General features: G+C 35.4%; 1 protein-coding gene across 1 annotated transcript; it reads right to left on the minus strand.

The window, feature by feature from the left end:
• Nucleotides 1-5,118: 5,118 nt before the first annotated feature.
• cycD (cyclin D) lies at nucleotides 5,119-19,661 on the minus strand. The gene is given in 4 exon segments (NM_001257007.1): nucleotides 5,119-5,529; nucleotides 14,195-14,351; nucleotides 17,121-17,336; nucleotides 19,285-19,661. Coding segments are annotated over 4 exon segments (885 nt in total). The 5' UTR covers nucleotides 19,513-19,661; the 3' UTR covers nucleotides 5,119-5,245.
• Nucleotides 19,662-22,099: the final 2,438 nt, after the last annotated feature.

Genomic DNA, 22,099 nt, shown 5'->3' on the forward strand with positions numbered 1-22,099 from the left:
TGGAAATAATATAATAAATATAACAAAAACGCGAAATGAAACCGTAAAAGTAGTTTAGATTATTTTGCTAACCACCAACAAAACCCAACGAAACGGATAACTTAATAGCGAAATACTCTGCTTATGTAAAGCGAACGTCACGATTCAGTAGTCAAGTAAATAAAATAGACCGCTCTGTTTGCTGTGTGCAGTCCCGATAGCTCTTTATAGATAGTGTTAGAGCAGTGAAGGGGAAGATTGGTCCCGTCGCTTGGATAGAACGCAGCCAGGTCCTGTCGCGCTGCTTATCAAAGTGGCCGCCGGCGTGTTTGAACAACTAATGAGCGGCTCCCCGGAGACGTCGTGTTTGCCCCGGAACGCCCCGAGCGCTTGTCGCCAGGGTTTTTGGAGTAAACGCCTGGGTTTGCGAATATCTCCCTGCCGCCCTTCCGTCTATATACACGCCACTTGATATGTTGTAATTGTAAATAATTTAAGCTCTTTTGCAATCTCGTAAAGAAAATTTCAGATTTTCGTGTTCGTATGCAAAATGTTGGGATATTTTATAATATTTAAAAGAAAGACATTTATTTTGACCTGAGCGACATCATCTTATACTAAAACTATCTCGTTTTTAAAGAAACGTTCGTCACCAGAAATAAAACAAACATAACAACAGCGAGCTGTCTTTCGTTTTTTTTTCAACAGTCTATCTAATAGAAGTTCCAGTCAGATAATAATTGAAAGTTGATATAGAATACAAAACAAGATATTTCTTACTATGCTTGCATATATGATAGGGTAAATGACTTGTTATTTTAGACAAAAAAATGTATTTGTGAGATAACTCGATAAGTGTTTATTTTTGGTTGCTCTAGATAATTAATTAGGTATGTTTCGGGCTCGCCTAGTGGTAATATGATTAATCAATCAATCCCAATCAATCCCACCAAGGTGGCACCTTCACAAGTGAAGTCGAGCTCCTAGTTTTTCACTGGTGGTAGGACCTCTTGTGAGTCCGCACGGGTGATAACACTGGCCCTAGAAGATAGAGCCCTAGATCGGAAACGCGACCCACTGAGAAGATCAGGCGAGAAACTCAGTGGACTGTGTCTATGGGTTAATTCGCTCGTCGAGCCCTTCGTCGCAAGCGATGGGTTCGACGAGGACGGTGACCAGTGCTTGTGGTGCCTAAAAGCACCGTTAATGGATCGGGAGGATCCGTAATGACGTGCTTTGGGCGATGTCGAGTTTGCGGGCGCAGCTGCATGTTATGACTACAAATAATTTTGTTTTTCATAACAAACTGTGTCCCTACAACTTCATCCGAAAAGATACTAAAAATAAAAACCTACCCTAAATCTATTTTGTGCTTTTATATATTCCTAACAACACAATGTAAATACATAATTTCATTATGGTCGGTTGAGTAGTTGAAACAAAAACTTTCGTGCTTATAACATTTGTATTAATTTTAAGTATTTGATAGAAGTGTGACACTATCTCACAATAATATACGAAACTAGGGTTTTAAAATAGGTACGCTGGTATTGCATGTGACCGCGATCTCGCAACACGCGGAATCACCGAGATTCCTTATATTATTACATTTGTCATCGAATTTAAATTAACATTGTGCAAGTACTGTACTTTCTTAGAGTTTCGCAATCACAGAAATAACTCAAATTTCTGTTACGATTTAATCTCGCTGTTATTATTATCATGATATTGTTTGAGGCGTTTCGAGTGACCAGGACAAAAAAAGTAAAGTTTTTGAAATATGGGGTTCTGACACATGCAAATTTCAGTACGGAAATTAATACTAATGTGACTGCTAAGTACTAATAAGCCTTGCGCCAATTGAAGTGATACTTCTTTAGGCACGTTGAGAGTAAAGTTTAACTCGCGACAGATTCGTTACGACTATAAAGAAAAGATACAGTTTAGGACGAGCAAGAGTGAGAAAATAGACAGTGTCTGGCGAACCACTCGACCTTGGAGAGAGGGAGAAACCGAGCTAGGTCGTTTCTCTTATACACATTCTGTTTATGGGCGTCGGCCACTAGAGGGCTTGTTATTAGTTTCTCATTGTTCCTATAAATAGCAGTAACATAATATTAACTATCTTATATTTTATTTTAAATAAAGGTTTTTTGTCTATATGTAATTTAAAATATATATAAATGATGAAGAGATTTCTCTTATACACAGCATTCCCTATTACAAGAGAAATTTGATTTAGGGATGAAAAATAAAGAAAATCACAATACTACACACCGCAAAAAAGGTTTCGCTTCTTTTACGTGCATAAAGTTGCATACGCACCACATTTTTATTATTATTTAACCATCCCCATGATTCCTACAAAATAATATACAGTGCAACACACAAGATTAAACAACTCAAACCGTAAAACTTTCCTCCAAAAAATCAGCACTAATTGGTTTTCCTTCATTAATTTTGTGCAGAAATTGCGGGAAGAAAATGAAATTTGGGTTAAACAAATTTGTTTCTCTAAATATTCTTTGCAAACTAGTGACAGCCGACCGGTGTATGATGCATTGTTGAACCCATTTTTTTCCTAAAAACCTTTTACCTAACCTGGCAACAAGCGCCATCTGTTTATATCAATGTGAACCTACTAAAATTAATTGCGGGAACTTGCTGCAAGCTTTCTGTCGTATCAACTTTGTAGTTTCATTTCTAATTAAGAAACAACCCGATAGATGTCGTATAAACATTAGTTTAAACAACTGTAATGAACAATTGATTAACAGCGTGACACTATTTACCTTATTAAAGAATTTACAAACTTTTCTTTGATTAATGTTTTTAGTTAAAATTGCTACTTTGTCGAATACGATAAAGAATTCGACGTGCAACCAAGCACATAGACACATCCACTAATTAATTTAATTAATTATGATCCGGTGGTAGATTCAGCGAATATTAGCTCATATTTGTATGGAATGGGATCGTTTGCGTACGTTTGCCGCTAGGGGCGCTGTTCCAACTGCATACAAAATTGGCTTCACTTTTAATCTATCGAGAACGTTAAGAAACTCGCACTAAGCACACTGCTCTTGCTAGGGCTAATGTTAACAATAGTCGCGTAGTCGAAATAACCCGTAGCATACGCAAGTTACATACCAACCAACAATTAGGTAGGAAAAAAAAAACGGAAGATAGTATTAATTGACTGTACATCATTCCTGAATTTTAGGAAATTCACTCGTAAGGAACATGCTTGCATAAAGCAAATGAGGTTTAATCATCGATTTATTTATTTATTTTCGGTTCACAAATCAATATTCAAACAGAAAAATATGAAACCAGTAATCTTTTGAAATTCGTAATAGTAAAGGTAAAGGAATTAATTTTATTCAGTAAAAATATAATGTGTAGAAAGTAAATATTGAATTTAAATTTGGAATTTTTCTCTCAGTATGGCTTTCGCCTGTATTTTTCCTGGTGTACTTTTCCATTACGATCTGCTTTCCTTGGATAAAATGGCTTTGTTCGGATCTGAGTGAGCTCTTGGCTCAGCCCATAGTCTAGTTCAGACCCGACCCATTAAGTCTCATCGTCTGTTCCTATTTCACACTAACTTGTCTGGACAAGTAGCAGATAAGTATAGATAAAATTTTACTCTATAGTTTATTACATTTGATTTAGCATCACATTATAAATATATACTTGATTATCTGGTTTTCAAGTCTTATACTTTAAATAACATTTTATGTCACAGCAATAAGAGCGTGGTTACAAAAAAACATGTTGATAGGTTGTTGTAGATTTTTATTATTTTTATTTTGTACATTTATTTTATTCTTATTTCTTACTTAAAATTAGTTCTAAAATAACAGCTAAGATGATTTTTTGAAAAGTGAAATAATCTACAGCGCGATTAATCTGCATTTCAATGCGGTACGAAATAATATATCGAAAACATTAGTTATGATTGAAGAAGTTAACCGATTTTCTTTCTTATTTTACCACACATACCAACATAAACTAAATTAGTCAAATCGTAAAATATCAAACATCAAATGACTCATTTTTAATTGAACTTTTTCATAAGTGGCAAGGGCTTTAATATCTTATGGAATAAATTAATAGATTTCGGAATACAATAATGTGAGAAACTGGAAAGCTCGGGCATTGAATTATGATAATCATTTTAATTAACATTGCGTAACGTAACGGTCTTTGACTCCACACTTTTAAGTTGCGAGTTAAAACTTCCATAATATAAAACTAGCAAAATTGTAATACAAATTCAAAGTTACACAAACATATTATTCCGAAACCCGTATTTTGATACGCAATCTAAACCAAATATGTAATTAATGAGTATTATTTCGCTCCGACGTGTATAAAAACTATACCTAATTAAACTAATCTAAAGTACCTAAACGGGTACATGATTCTTAAACATTAAGTTTGGTCGAAAACAGGAATGTGATAAACGTTTGACTAGAATTTGCTAAAACTTAACATCGACCCACCTATATGTGTAAACATAACATTGATTAACATTTTCACTCGAGAACGCGAACTGTCTGTAGGCTCTATTACTCGAAATTCACTACAAAATGAGATCTTACAAATAAATTAAAACAACACACATTGTATAATACAAATGAAAACATATAAAATATTTCACAACACGCCTATTTATAGGTCAGATATTTGATTTTATCGTCTACCAAAAATATCGACGCAACCAGCATGTTCCATAAATAATTTAGTGGGAGTTTATTTAATACATGTTTCATAATACACGTGACATGTGCGCTTTCATTTCCAATAATAACCTTATGGAAAATATTTTTGGCCGCAGTAAACAATTTGGAACCAACAGAGATCAGTGTGTAAAACTAAATTATTTTAAAGTTCACTCAAAAAACTACAATACAGAATTTAACATTAAACAATTATTTTTAAAATAAATAACACTAAATCTAAAGAAGTATTTTACATAAATAATATGAGATCAACTGACGATTATTTTAACTATGATCCTTTTATTAGAAAAGAAAAAAAACGATTACGGCATCTCAGCATCACGTGTGGGTTGTTTTTTTTTTTAAATCGGTGGGCTTTCTTGTGTTGGCACCCAGGTGTGCATTTATTTCTTTTTTTTTTTTTCAAAACTTAAATATATTACTTTTCTTCGCTTCATACGATTGCAACCTCGGTTTAAATTTAGAATTTCTCTATTTTACAAAATTTAAAGTTAAACTATGATTATAATTACGTACTATCAGAAACGTACGTCCTGTACATCTGTTGGTGTATCCGGGAGCTCGGTGTGTTCTGGTGTGGTTTGTTTGTGTGCTTGGGAAACTCTCGTTCTTGGTTCTTGTGGTTGAGTCTCCCTGGCGAGTACTCGCTCGACATGCCGCGCTACCAGCTCAGCTGCTGCAGCAGGAGTTCTCGTCAGCGCGCACAGCTCGTTGACAGACATTCGCACGCGCAATCCACGGGCCGCAGCCGTTATGCAAGCCACCGCAACCATGGATGGCGGGACCAGCAGGAATTCCGTTTCTATAATGACAATAAAAAACTCATGTTAAGTGAATAGTAATCTATATATTAATACGTGAAGCAAAAACTTTGTACCCCTTTTTACGAAAATTGCGCGGATGGAGGAGTATAAAATTTCTCACTTCTAGAGAATATACAGAAGGAGTGCACAATGCTAATATATTTTTAAAATAGTTCATAAAAGATACTTTAAATCAATAAAGAAAACATTACACACACTACCATGTATTTGACACAACACATACATAAAAATATACTCTTTGTTTCCTATCAATTGGGAAACTTTTGTTATTGTTTAGTCTGTGGTCGAATTGAAAATAGATTAAATATTATTTGTCTTTAATATTATTGATTTATAGTGCAGTTTTGGCGAATGCTGTTATTATATTATCGAAATATAATAGTGTTTGACAATATAACCATAATAATAATAATATAAATAAATAAACCAAATAATAAACCATATATATAAATAAACTTATAATTTCAATTAATTATAGTCGAATCTCGACTACCGCGGGGCCACTAGTAAATAGTTATAATACATATATCGCCTTTTCGCATTAAAAGTGTACATTTTCCAAAAATGTTCGAAATTGCGTTAATATGCGTAAACATTTGGTATCGCCAGTGTTTTTCTCATAAATACAGTCAAAAGAGCGTAGTTCAGTTTAACTTTTTTTTTTTGTTTTCCTTTTTCTTGACTTCTATTAACAAAATTAATACGGTAAATAATTTTATCTTACTTCAAAAGACAGATAATGTAACTGGTAAAAAATAAAAAATTAATGTTGCAAATATGATTAATATTAAACATATTACATGTGAAACCTTTAAAACACTCTCCTGTAAAATTAGTAAGTTTTTCGATTATACAGTTTTAATGCGAGAAGACGTTATATCGTTTAGTGGTTTTTTTTAAACTTAAAAAAAACCACTAGTGTAGCAAACCGAACTAACAATTTATTTTATAATATTTTTTCCGTTGATACAGGATATTCGAGCGAATTTATAAAATGAATACATTGTCATCGGTCATTGATACGTGTGCAAATTTTGCGAAGTTAATCGGGCGTTTTAAAGTCGTTGAAAATGACGTTTAATGAATTCGTTATCGATATTTTTTATGGACACGCCTTAATTTATTTCAATTTACCAGAAACTACATTAGATACGCATATGTTTTTTTAAAACTACTTATTAAGGTATTTACAAAAAGCACATTCTAAATAACCTACTCAACAACAAAATGGTCGGTAAGGTCCACGCGTGCGTACCCAAAGCATTTTGTTTTTTTACATCATCAACCACGTGGATCATTTAGACAGACATAAACAACGAAATAATAATAATAAAAAGATTTCCAATTACGTATCAACTTCTATGAAAATAACGTATCAACGATTATAAAACTCAACTATAATAAAATAAAATATATATTGGCTTTGTTTGAATCATGTTACTTAAAGATAAAAAAAAACTCTTGGGATCACGGTAAAGACACATCTGTTGCGAGATACAGACAGGTGGTTCGGACACCTTGCGTTTAGCGTCCTTGGATCTTCCGTATGACACGTTGTCTTTAATTCTTTACTCATATGTTTCAATGAAACAAAAGTTTTCATTTTCAAGACAATCTCACAAATATGAAATACGAAAGTCATGGAAAAGAAGAAAAAAAAACATGGTGTAACATTTTGCACAATAACCGCGTTCTATTGTTCGTTCGAGAATATAAGGAAGGAGAATCGTACAGCTGCCAGATTTGTGCATTTCGCCCCGTCTGCATCTTTGTGTGGGTACCTACCTGGGGACAATGCGCGGAGAATAATGGTAATTTACATCTTAAGTCGTCTAGTTAGGGGCGCAGCTGCGATTTCGCAAATTCAAGAAGGGACCCTATTGTACTGATCTAATGTACAGTGAGTGAATTGACCTTCGATCAAACGACATCTAATCAATAATTTTTATTAAAACGTTTAGCTGTTAGCCACGACGTTTCCAAAAAAGATTTTTAATAATTTATATACATAATCACAACATACACACATATAAAGCGACCGATCACATTCAACATAAAGTAAGACTCCCCGCGCCTTAGGCAGCCAATGCATATTCGTTATGCCAAATGTTAGTTATATGACACAGCATGCTTGTACAGTCTCTTGTATTAAAAAAAACTGGTCTGGGTATGTATGAACATCTTTAAAATTGTTATAGAATAAGCCTTTTGAATGCCGCTCTAGAAAAAGAGGATGAATCGAATTTCGGTAGGCAGCGGCTTGGCTCTGCCCCTGGCATTGCTGAAGTCCATGGACGACGGTAACCACTCACCATCAGGTGGGCCGTATGCTCGTCTACCTACAAGGGTAATAAAAAAAATCCAGTGTCTTTTCTTTGCTTTGAGTTTTTCACGAGACAAAGTCCAAATCGCTCAACGAAAAGATCATAAATTGGCGTCGATTGGCTGCTATAATTGGCTGCTCAAATATTTTGGTTACTTTCGTCCGCCTAGTGCGCGGGGAGCCTTAGGTGCTTAGGTATTGTTCAGAGCGAACGGTATCTATTGAAGCGTTGCAATGTAACGTAATTTATACTACGTGTATGAGTTCGAAGTCGCGGCCCACGACGTCGGGCTAAGACGGCAGATGTGAAGACACCTGGCGCGACCCTTCCGCTTGCACCTCCACGGTGCTCGCGGTGTAAACACAGGGTCACTGCCCACCTACGATCCCCTCCTTCCCCCCGATCGTGCCCTCGTAAGCGACTTAAACACACTTAATGAAAAAAAAAAACGAACCTACTACTGCATCACGCAAACATTACTACATGTTTTTTTTTAAACTGACTATTTTAATTAAAGTGAGCACTGGCCAGTACGGAGCTAGTGTACTTACATAACGAGGTCATAATTTTTTTGAACTAATCATTCGAATGCTCTATTAATCATGATTTTAAATTTAATCAATAATTTATTTACCTAATAACAAGTTTAACAAAAAAAAAACATTTTAAAACTAAATAATTAAAAAGGCTAGTTTAAGTTCAATAACGTAGTCCGTGATAAGATTAGAGATATAGAAGATATAGAGTCACGAATTTCAATCCTGAGGAGATGCACGAAGCAGGAAGGTATACAAATTGTCGTGAGCTAAGGGAAAAGACACACGTACTCTCACACATTTCAGTTGATGCGACCATGCACGTGCTCATATCCCGGAGGCAGGTAAGGAAATACATACTTCACACGTGCCCGCGAACAACTTTCACGATGAATGAATAAGATTCGAAGGATGAAAGCTTAAAATCTACCGCGCTCTGCTATGCGCTGCGAGTTCAAGCCTAATCCACCTGCTGGTCAATTCATCGCTGGGGCGAGATCAGGCGTTCACCTCATGTCTCAAGGTGGACGATGGTATTCACGTTTGTAAGTGCTCTTTGACTATTAAGCATCAAGTGAGCTGTGAGCTAGTTAATCCATTTAATGGAATAAAAAATCGGTTTTAGGAAAATTACAAAATCAGCAGATTTTTTTAATTTTGTCATTTACTTAATAACATTTCGATCGTTAGGTTAGGTACATTAGTGATTCAACTACGCAGCTTATAAAGGAATTTCTCATATTGGTGTTTAATTGAAACAAGTATTATAACTATTAGAGTATTATCATTAGAGTATGGCACAGTGTTTTAGTTTTTGAAAGACAGTACGAAAATAATTACAATATTAGGAGAAATTATCCTACGTCATAATTTCAAAATAAAAACGTCAAAGAAAGCAAAGTAACAGTTCTTTTTTAACTTCACAGACACTCCACAACAACGAGGTCTCAAAGAGTTGAGTGAGATACTAATGTAATATAACTCGTAATCTGCAGTGAGTGAGAAGTGTATTTAATTTTCGAGCTATAGTGTCGAGTAACCTCGCCTCGTATTTAAAGCAGGGGCAAGTCGCGTATCAGCACTGATCTCAGCAGCGTGTTCAGCGGACCGATTCGATCCGTTGCGCGACAGGTTGCCTGTCAGTTGGAGACTCATACCAAACATCTGCTGTGTCGAAGCACAATTCGGGTATACGTATTATCCAAGACACCCCCGCGTCTTACCCTTACCTAATTGCCACAAACGTACATTGCCACTGACGTTTAACTGACTCCGGGAACCGTTAGGAGAAACCTGTCAACGCCACCCCAAATAGTGAATCCTGATCTAATACAAACAATGCAAAAATGCAGGGGTTGCAAATAGACTACGCCTAATTGTGCGAAACCAGTTCTGCCATTAAATTTCACATGCATTTAGTGTTTATGGCGTTTTTATGTCTTATTTTAAACAGGGTACGTATAAGTGAAGTTGCTCGTAAATAAATTATTCGAAGATATCATGTAAATTACTATTTCATTGACCTGGTGACGTAGCTGTTGCGTATTAAGAAGCGGAAATATGAAAGGAACAAAAACTACTTTAGAAGAACATGAAGATGTACAACTAGTATCGAGTTAGACAGGGTCGAGGTACGCCAGGTGCGCCCCGAGACGACTCCTTTGTCGACGACCTTTTGTCGTCGAACTCGGGACAGGGATTCGGGAGCTGTACAATGGCCGCGGGAAGTCTTCGAGCTTTGTACTCTAGTCAGCTGTCGCCTTCGGTCCCCTGTCTGCCAAACTACACAAGTCTCCGAGGACAACTATTACGATGCTAACGTAACATATTCTTAAGTAATGCCGTAGTGTGCACTTCGTACCGCGCTGTCAGAGTTCATAGTTCATAGCCATGTTTTACTTTTCCGTTACAAATATCAATTAAAAGATTCAATACAAAATTTCGCACCTCACAAAATCCGTTTTGTGTTAACCCAATAATTGTTGTATTTTTAATAGAAATCAAAGGTTAGAAAATAAAACCCCTAATAATAAACGAAGACGAAGGAAGTTTATGGGTCAAGTAGTGTTATTACCCTTTCACACCTCCAGTAACGTATGCGGCACGATCAGTTACCGGCAATTATCCCACTTCCGGTAATTGAGACCGGGCGAACAAGATCCCCAAAAACTCCCAAGTTATTGTGAATATCATTTAACTTTACGAATATTTAAAAATCAATAAAAATACTTTGTTAATACAATTTTAATGGTACGAGTAATTATCATAGAATTGTTGATGTATTTTAAAGATTGCTTAATAATTTCAATAAATAATAATACTAACGAATGCATTATTAAACAAACAACTTGATTAGTTTAAGGGTGGTCAGAATCTGTAATGACAAAAAACTAAAGGCGACTAAATCTACCCTCGCGGGTTCGAAGCTATAAATAACTAGTTATCTCAACCGATGGACCATACGGGCCATGAGGATGCTTTACAAACTTCTATCAAGTTACTATTTTTGATAGAAGCTTACTAAAGCTTTTCCAAATTTGTTGTTATTAAAAGTCACAAAAAAATTAAAAAAAAATACATATCTTATACGATCGCGATTTAAAATCATTTGTTAGAATATCAAATGAAAGAGTCTGGCATATCAGAAATGTTTTGCCGATGTCCATGAACCGCGGAGCGTATATCGAGGTTTCGACCGCATCTTTCAATGACAGAACAAAAGACAATATTTAAAGAAATAGATAATAAAAAAGATAATAAAATTTTGATAGTCTGTTCAATTATTTTTAAACACGTTCAATATTTTTATTGCGCCATAATAACGCCCCTTGTTTAAGAGCTCCAACATGGAGTCTACTTACCATGCATCTTCTTAGAAGACTTTCTAAATAAATTGATATCTTCGTGCAGATCAAAGAAAGAGAATATTAATCAGTTAGTAGACACAATTGAAACGACAGATGACTTATTACCATTTCCACAATTACGTATACGACAATCACTACAAAATGGCTCACTAACTGGTTATCAAGTGTTTAACTTCTTCAACATTCTTAAAATATTTATGTTTAACACTAAGCCGCATTTAAATCATTTTACTATTTCATAATACGAGTATGTACTTACAGCTTACATTAACGAATTAATATTATGAACGTCAACCGAACTAAATGAGTAATGCAAAAACGACGACTTATTATTACAAATCGAGAATTGAATTTGGCTACATATACATACTTCCAACAACACTAACAGAACATCAGTTACATTATAAACAGTACAGGTCAACGTATAAGCAATACCAGTAACATACTAATGAAGCGTATTTCTTTCTTTTTTTCTATTACGATGATCGTGCAAGCGAAACCCACCGAGGGTAGAACTAAATATCAAAGGGCATTCATGGTCATTCGTATTAGACATGATACCCGTAACGTATTTAGAAAAAGCTGCATCGCCTTCTGCTGGTCACCATTAAAACATAAAAGGAACTTAACACATATTATAAATACGAAGCTATGAACTTTGAAAACAACAACATCGCTTGCGGTCTAAACATAACAATAAAAACCTTCTTTGTAAAAATTACCGACTACAGTCTAGATTGTGTTTAAATCAATTTCAGAAGAGCCTCTTTATTTTGGTCAATTAATGAGATACTCTTATTTTTTTCTTATACTTTTTTAAAAACAGCATACGAACTAACTTTGATGTTCGCAGTAGACTCATAGACAACATGACGTCAAGCGAGTACTGGAACCACAAAAATGTGAGTGCCATCGTCGACTTTGAGACAATAGTTCCAAGTCTTACTTGTATTGGAAAACGATGTCTTTAACTTTCGGCGCAAACAGCTTCGCGGCAAATATAGACTCCCACCCGTACTTTTTTTTTTTTTTTTTTTTTATTGCTTAGATGGGTGGACGAGTTCGCAGCCCACCTGGTGTTAAGTGGTTACTGGAGCCCATAGACATCTACAATGTAAATGCGCCACCCACCTTGAGACATAAGTTCTAAGGTCTCAGTATAGTTACTGTACGAGCTTACGATACACTTTTAGTAGCGGTGGCGTAAAACACTTCTTTAAGGTTGAAGTGAAAGTTAAATAGTAGCTTACAATATAAACTAAGGTGAACACACTACGGACTGTTGAAGAAGAATTAGTAATTATTGCAACAACAGTCCAAACCAGCTGAGATGTATCATATCATTGCATTGTATTTTTTTCCCTACCTATGCTGATAGCCTTGAGAGGCTATTTCAGCTTCACCCTAACGTGTGTAGGTGAGCTCGCGGGGCTCAAACCGGAGTGTTGCTAAGACTGACCCTAGCAAGAGTAGTTCTTCGCAGAATCTACCACCGGATCGGAAACGCGACCCACTGAGAAGATCCGACGAGAAACTCAGTGGGCTGTGTCTATAGGTTAATTCGCTCGTCGAGCCCTTCGTCGCAAGCGACGGTGACCGGTGCTTGCATTATAACAACGCCCTAATATTATAAATAGTACGTGCTCAAAAAAACCTCTATTACAAGTTAAAGCAATAAAAAAAAAATTCAAATCATCTTTATATAGAAGCGCTTAAACTTATTTACATGATTACTGAAGGAGCGTCGCGACATTTTAATAATTTCTAAATAATAATAAAAAACATTTCTTTTTAAACAAGAGCACGTGTCCATATCATTAATTTCAACGTGTTTCATTGAACTGGTTAAATAAAATGAATAATGAAAATGGATTTAACGGAGAGGACGGAGGACTGTATAGAAATCCAGCCGTAGAACGATTACAATTAAAATAACTGCACATTTGACAATAGGAGGGCTTGGGGTCAGTACGGGAAGGGTGCGCGAACGCAAGGTGTGCGCGTTATCAGTGCATTGAGGGCCATGTGCGCGTTCCGACACACGCGTACCTACAACCCCTGAATGCTTTTACAGCCTTCGAACTACGTCCTGTTGACCGCACGCACACACGCAATTTTCATTTCTAAACAAAGAGACTCCCTACTCATTAAAATCTATATATTAATACGTGAAGCAAAAACTTTGTATCCCTTTTTACGAAAATTGCGCGGACGGAGGAGTATGAAATTGTCCACACTTATAGAGAATATAGAGAAGAAGTGCACAATGCTATTTTTATTTTTAAATAATGCATATAAGATACATTAAATCAATAAAGAAAACATTACACACACTACATATCATGTATTTGACGCACACACGCATGCATACTATTTATTGTCAAACTTTTGTTCTTGACGTCTGTAATCAAATATTGTTTGTCTTTATTAATATATTTTTAGATTGTAACCTTGGCGAAATTTATGATTACAGAAGTATAAAATACAATCATAATAGTGTACAAACTTACAATTCCAATTAATTATAGTCAAATTTCGACTACTGCGGGACCTCTAGTACTATTGAATGCTCGAGGAGTTGGTACCTACTTTTGGCGCGTTGGCGAGAGAATTGACACGAATGTTTATCGATTAATGTTAATTAGCGCAAAGGAGGAAGTAAATTACGCCCGCATTCAAGCGAGTACAACAAAGCATTAAATAATTTTTACGTATTGGAATATCGAATATTTATTTTTGCTTGCCGGCTAAAACGTGTCGCAGTAACTTCATGCCAACATTTACAGCTTCGGTTATCTTATCTAAATATTGCCTATATACCTGGATTTACAACCTTGCTAGCGAAAGCGCTAATACTATTTAAATGCATTATTATGAAATTTTAATCGAAGTATTATATTCCAAAAATAAACAAACCTGTATAACAGACAGAAGTTAAGGTGAGGGCGTGTGTCCGAATTAACGAATTGCTTCTGCCCCACGGTACCCTGGCCAAAAATGGTTCCACGAAGTCAAACGCTGTTGCCACTGAAAGCTGCCAATTCAACCTCTGGAGCAGCATAATCTCCCATTGCTAAAACAAACAAAACATCCTTGAATTATATATACGAGTATCTAATATATGTATATAGGTTTGATTACTTATCATCGATTATTTTAACAATTTCATTAAGTCATAATATGTCAATTTGTGATTGAACGAAGCTTTAGTTAACGTTATAAATAGTCCTATTTCAAAGGTATTTTAGTGTAGTTTCAAACATCGGTCTACTTGATTAGGTGTATATATTCGAAACATAAGTTCTATGTTCAAATAAAGAAATATACGTATGTATTTCATACTAGATGTTAAATACAATGCTCAAATGTATCGAACGGAAATGTTATTTAAGCTTACGGTTCGGAATTCTTGATACGGAAATAATATAAGAAAACCAGACGTATTAAATAAAATCAAAAGCGTGTGAATGAAGGTGCCTATCTATTTCCATTATGAGTTGAATCGTAACCGTCATACCCAATGAAACGGACGGAAACCGCAAAAATAGCGAATTGCATTACAATTACTTAAAGAAAGGGTCCTCTTCATAATACGTAAGTGCATGATAACTCAGTGCAACGGAATTCCTGTTTTGCTGTTTTAAATCGTGTGCTAAAAGTTATTAACTAATAAACAAATACATAATAAATACCTCTTTGTCACTGAATGAGTATCGATTATGTGTAAACACAATTCCTTGGTTCAGTCGAAAGATATCAATAAATGAGGGTTAATGGCATCAGCCTAATCTATATTTAGAAGTTGAACAAACATTATTAAAACCTTGCTCTCGTTAAGATAAGTAGGATTGTAATAATACAAGACGATAATTGAAAATACTAAAACATTTTATACGTGAAAGTTAACAGAATATCTTCTTCTTCTATATATATACAAAAATGAATTGTTGTTCGTTAGTCTCACTAAAACTCGAGAACGGCTGGACCGATTTGGCTAATTTTGGTCTTGAATTACATGTGGAAGTCCAGAGAAGGTTTAAAAGGTAGATATATATGAAAATGCTCGAAATTAAATAAAAATAACAATTTTATTTTTCCTTTGGTGAGTCCCCCGTCGGACGGATTCCTTTTGTTTGTTTTAAGATTATTTTATACAAAATTTTAGGTCTTTTATTTATCGAATGAGGCACTACAAAGTCTGCTGAATCAGCTAGTATCAAATAATTATTAACGAAGTATAGGATTTTTTTAAGTTCATTAAAAAAAGAAATTGGTTACGCTATCTGAATTGTTAAAAGTCAAGTATGGGAAACTCGTACGTACGAATAAGCCCGCACCATATGACATCATTACATATGCGATAGTATGCGTATCGTATGATCAACCGAATTAATAGCAAGGAAGAAACGACATACGGTAGGTAGTCTTTAGGAACGTCGAAACAAATTCTCACGGTCCTTCTCCAATTCAACATAATTCCCCTATGAAAAACTATTACAAACAGTGCAAGAGCTTACAGCCACGTAACTTGAATATAAAAAAACCTTGCAGTTACTTTAAATTATTTGTCTAAATATATAAACACTCTCCAATTGAATATCTCATAATCTAACGTGACAAATTATCAATGCGTGTGAAATAAATGCGACACTCAGTCAATAACAGTGAAAGCGCGTAAATAAATTTTGTCGGAATCACCTGCCGGGCGAAGCATTATAACAATTATGTACATTTTTTTAATAAGTCACACAGTGGGAACGTAGGTGTGTAATGCGACATGTGAAATAGCAGGAAGCAATAAAGGATTACTACAGCAATGACGTGTGTCATATCTCGACTAGAGAATGTGTATTTGGCCAAAGCCGAGAGCACAACGACCGTCTGTCGGTATCATTTAACTTAATGTAGGTAATGACTTCCATCTTTAAATGACAGAGGACTTAATTATATCTATTTTGGAGAACGTCACCGTCTACCGTCCCACATTTCCGTCGGAAGTACATAAGGAGCCAATAGTGTGCCTTACTTCGTCACAGGTTATAGCTCGTGCACAAGACGACAAAGGTGGCTTGTGGGCCCTCGTTTGAGTCAAGGAAGAAGTAATTGCCGGAAACTACCAGACTACTTGAAAGAAACTGGTGTTGGGGTGAATCAGTGACATTTGACACGACTAATCGAACCCAGTGGTATTGAAATCAAAACAATGAAATACTTGCGGTCAACGCAGGATGTATGTACCCTGTAACTACATTGGCGTAACCGTTTGACCTTTTCTTTAACTTACAAAGCGATTATATGACTCAATGAATAATGTAGATGATTGCAAAAACGTATATAATAAATTTTTTTAATAAATCGTAACAAAGTCAACAAAAAAATAAATTTGTGGAAAGACTATTTGACTGTACTTGAGACCTTAGAACTTATAGTTATCTCAAGGTGGGTGCCGCATTTACGTTGTAGATGTCATCTCAAGGTGGGTGCCGCATTTACGTTGTAGATGTCTATGGACTCCAGTAACCACATTTTTGCAGTGACGACAGATTGTCATGACAGTGGGAACGGCTAGCACGACAACCATAAATCCATAAAAAATCGTGACGGCAAATCTGTAGATTTGTAGCTTGCTAATGATGTGTAAACGGCAAAAGCGACTGCCGTGAAACGATAAAATGTCGTCGCGATCCAATGGGAACAGCTAGATACGATAGTAGCTAAACGATAAAAAGTTTGACTACAAAAAATCGTTATAATGGGAACAGCTTGAGACGACAGTCGTCCAACGATAAATTAATCGTTACGACATAGTGGAAACGCGCCCTTAATTACATTCTGTACTTACCCTCACTTCGTGGGGATAAACAGAATTGTCCGTGTAAGCACACAGCAAATCTACGGACAGCGGATGACACTGACGAAACTTTGAGGCTAGCAGCATGGTTGTGACAGCCAGAAGCTGCAGCTGCTGACGAGATATCGCACGCTGTGCCAAGAACCGGTCCATGTAGCTCACCGCCAGAGGAAACACCTGTTCTTCACATTGTTGTTCTTCACATACCTGCACACGAGAAAAATCTATAAATTGAACAAAATATACCTAAATACATAATTCCATAAAAAATTGTATTATTTAATTAGAGTAGTACCTTTGTTTTTTTTACCTAAGCTGATAACCTTGAGAGGCTATTTTAGCGTAACCTTAACTAGTAGGTGAGCTCACGGGGCTCAAACCGGAGTGATGCTAACACTGACCCTAGCAAGAGCAGCGCTTCGCAGAATCTACCATCGGATCGGAAATGCGACCCACTGAGAAGATCCGGCGAGAAACTCAGTGAGCTGTGTCTATGAGTTAATTCCTTCGTCGCAAGCGAAGGGTTCGACGAGGACGGTGACTGGTGATTGTGGTACCTAAAAGCACCGTTAATGGATCGGGAGGATCCGTAATGACGTGTTTTGGGCGACGTCGAATGTTTACCATTCGATCTACAGGATCGGGTATGAACTTTTGTATTAAGCACCCTATGTTTAGTCTACAAAGTTATTTAATATATGAAAGTGGACTACCTGATATTAGTGATTATTTTGTTCCTTTTGAATCAAATATAACCAACTATTGAACTCGTCGTACATAAACCCTGTGATATTAATATTCATGCAAGTAGAAAGCTTTTTTTTTCTGTAGAACACTAGTTATGGGATCCAGAAACCACTAATCGTTCGTGCCACGTCTCACTGAGGTATCCCACTTTCACAGGCGTATTACATCACGGCTGAGGTCAATGCCATTAAAAAGCTATTTTTCTACAGTTTCAAATATTGTTGATTTTCATAGTGTTTTGATCTTATTGATCAAATTGGAATTATTTATGAGAGTACCACGTATTCCAATAATTTAAAATGAAAATTTGATTGTTAAAAAGTGACTATACCTAACCATTATGATTATTTTTATTGAGAACACAATCTTTTAATGTATACAATCTGGTACATAGCTTCGCAACATCATATAGAATTTAATACCTGTTTGTTCGGTGATTCCATTTTAATTCAATTTACATTAATTTAGTGTTCAATTAGAGTTACGAGACACTCAAATCTAAAAACAGATTTTAAAAATACAAAGTTTCATATTGCTCACTATAACATAGCAACCTGATTTTATTTATTTACAATTCAGTCAAATGAAGCCCAAATGGGCGAATAAAGTTTTTTTAATCATTTATCAAAGAACAAACAATACTCACTCACGAGAAAAAAAACAGAACAGGCAAAATACCATAACAAGTTACTTAAATGCTTATCGTATTTATCGTAGCTTCCCGAGAAAGATGTTCGTAGTGAATGATTAAAAGGTATTGACAAAAACAACGAACATTTGGAAAATCATTACTTTAAAATCATAAATGAACATTTAGAGAATAAAAATTGTTTAATAATAGAAACAGATTTTTCCGCAATTAACTTTTGTAGAAATTAAAAAATAAAGAGGGTAGGTAGGACATCAGCAATCACTTTAACACATCATTTAAACTTAAAATACAGAACAAAATTAGTAACTAATCCATTATTCCTTAGGAATTGTTCCAATCATTAAGTAGGTAATCTTATTTGTTATTACAAAAACTATTGCTTTTTTATTTTGTTGACAACATATTACACAATAATAAATAATTCTTTACCTCATTGGCATCAATAAAGATAAATATCAAATGAAATTCAAATATGAAAAGAGATTGTTGTAAAAGCACTAGTTCTGAAAGTTAGGAAAAGTTATAGTTTTTTTTTACATTTTCAGTTTTTAAGCATCGGCTCGGCTTATTAAAGCTGTGCTTTTGTGATAATATTGGAAATTGCTACATATATGTACTGCTAGCTCTTACGGATGCAATGGACGAAGTAAACTACTCATTTATTGAATACTCTAATACGAAAAGAAACGCTAAATTGCTAAATAAGTGAAAATTCGGAATTGCTACTTGTGCATACATATATAGGTATTTACTGACCTCTAGCATCCAAGTAGTAACAACTTTACGCATAAAAGGTTGTATATCAATTTGCACGTTTTGAAAGTAATCCGTGTGCAAAGCATGTGATCTCTCCAAGGCCAGGAGATTGAGAAGAACGCGAGGGTCGCGATCCAATGCTCGATCGGACCCGGCCACGCACAAGTCCCCAGCTCTTTCGTTGATGTTTCCTGAATTCTCCATATTTTCGCCACAAGACAAGTCCATATTAAGCAACACTTATATCAGTTCACAGCTGACCGGTTCGCTTCAAAGTTAAATTTAGAACTCGCGCAATTTATCGTACTTTTGTTTACAATAGTACCGGAGGCGCACGCACACCGTACAGCCGCTTGGCAAGCGGCCAAATGATAAGTGTCAACAAAATACCAATACACTCAACACTCGACTCGACTCGGGGCTGTATCGGAATACTCTGCACCCCGCGCCTCTGCCCTCCTGTAAGGCCCGATAATAGACCCTTGGCCCTGCAGTGCACGTGAACAATGTTTGAGTCATATCTACAGCATAGGCTGTATCTTACTTTAAAATACCAAAATACTTCTCTATATTTTTTATTTTAACACGATTAAGGCCACATTCGGACATAAAAGAATAGACACCAATTTCTATCCATAACTTTATATCGATTAAAAGGTTATGAACTAGTATTATTTAGCTTCGAAATCATAGGCATTCAATAAAAAAATGGAAACCAAACTTGTGAGAATGTTGTTGACATATTATTATGAACTTAGTGTACTACGTGTATATGTAATTGCCCTGCCTCGGTAACTTTGAAAAATTATGTAGCTGATTACTTGTAGATCAGAGATGCATAGTTACTTGAGCGGAATTAAACAAGATCGGCTTTCAAATTCCAATGTTTCATAATTTTTAAGCTATGCCTACGAATATAGATAACATTTAAATCTATTATATGTACATAGAACAATTAAAATTTAGCAATTTGAATTGTTTTTTCATAGTCCTTCATCGTTTGTAGGTACTACTACTAGGACGTTTAAAAAGGTATATTAAGTATAAAACACATTATGTTATTCACCAATTCTATTTTTTTATGTATTTGGAAGATGTAGAAAAACCTAGAGAAACCTCAGCATAAATATAGTTGCCAAACTGGACATAAGTCGAAGTTTCTGTTGCCTTCGACTATCAACCATACTATTTTTCAATCAGGGCATCAATTAATTATATTACAGTAATACATCACTACTTTTCACGCACGCATTACGTGAAAAAACGAACGATAAACAAAACACCAAGGAAAGTTCTGTCCCTCAATATATTCTCATTCGTTGTCATTAATGTTTAGCTTAGCGTGAAAAAATATTAGAATACTTAGTGTATCATTTAGTGATTTAATATATACTTAGTCTGGCCATAAATACTGTTACAATTAAAAATAAACAAAATATTACATTTGAATTTGGAATCTGTCATTTTTATATGATTGCTCATTGAGTTTTCTCATTTTGGCACCAATACATTGTACAATATTTTGCGATATTAAAATGGAGTGGGGTAATAAAGAGAACCGAATCGCTGTGATTGCATTACACAAAGTAGGTATGGAGCCAAATGCAATTTTTAAAACTCTCCATATTATTATGGTATTAGCAAAATGTTTGTGTACCGGACTATTAATAGGTACAATGAGACCTCCTCTGCTTGTGACAGAAAAAGATCTGGCCGTCCACGTAGTGTTCGTACGAAAAAGGTAGTCAAAGCAGTAAGGGAAAGAATTCGAAGAAATCCTGTCCGAAAGCAAAAGATTTTATCTCGGGAGATGAAGATAGCACCTAGAACCATGTCGCGTATTTTAAAAGATGACTTAGGACTTGCAGCCTATAAGAGACGTACTGGTCATTTCTTAACTGATAATTTAAAAGAGAATAGGGTGGTAAAATCGAAACAACTACTGAAGCGGTACGCAAAGAAATTTTTTTTACGGAAGAGAATTTTTTTACAATTGAGCAACATTTTAACAAACAAAATGACCGTATTTATGCTCAAAGCTCTAAGGAAGCTTCCCAATTAGTCGATAGAGTGCAACGTGGGCACTATCCGACTTCAGTGATGGTTTGGTGGGGTATTAGCTATGAAGGAGTGACTGGGCTGTACTTTTGTGAAAAAGGTAACAAAACATCGCCACAAGTGTATCAAGATACCATTCTTGAGAAGGTAGTGAAGCCCCTTAATAACACCATGTTCAATAATCAAGAATTGTCCTTCCAGCAAGACTCGGCGCCAGGTCATAAAGCTCGGTCTACGGAGTCTTAGTTGGAAACGAACGTTTCGGACTTCGTCAGAGCTGAAGACTGGCCATCGTCTAGTCCCGATCTTAATCTGCTTAATCTGCTGATATGATTTATGGTCAGTTTTAGACAGTACGGCTTGCTCTAAACGCCATGATAATTTGGAGTCCCTAAAACAATCCGTACGATTGGAAGTGAAAAATTTTCCCATGGAAAGAGTGCGTGCTTCTATTGATAACTGGCTTCAACGTTTAAAGGACTGTATTGCACCCAATGGAGACCACTTCGAATAAGCTTTTTATACTTTAAATTGTTTTATATTTCTGTATTAAACTAACACACTGTAAAAGTAATAAATGATATTTGCCATAGATTTTTTTTTGTTTTCCTTTGTAACAGTATTTATGGCCACACTAAGTATGTTATAAAAATGATATTCAATGATAATTAGAATTAAATTAAGATTCATTATCACTATTTATGAATTGACTGCAGATAAGCAAATAATAAGCTACGTTGCAGTGTTATCAAAGTAA

This window comes from Bombyx mori, chromosome 13 (assembly GCF_030269925.1).
Source record: "Bombyx mori chromosome 13, ASM3026992v2".
Lineage (NCBI taxonomy): Eukaryota > Metazoa > Arthropoda > Insecta > Lepidoptera > Bombycidae > Bombyx > Bombyx mori.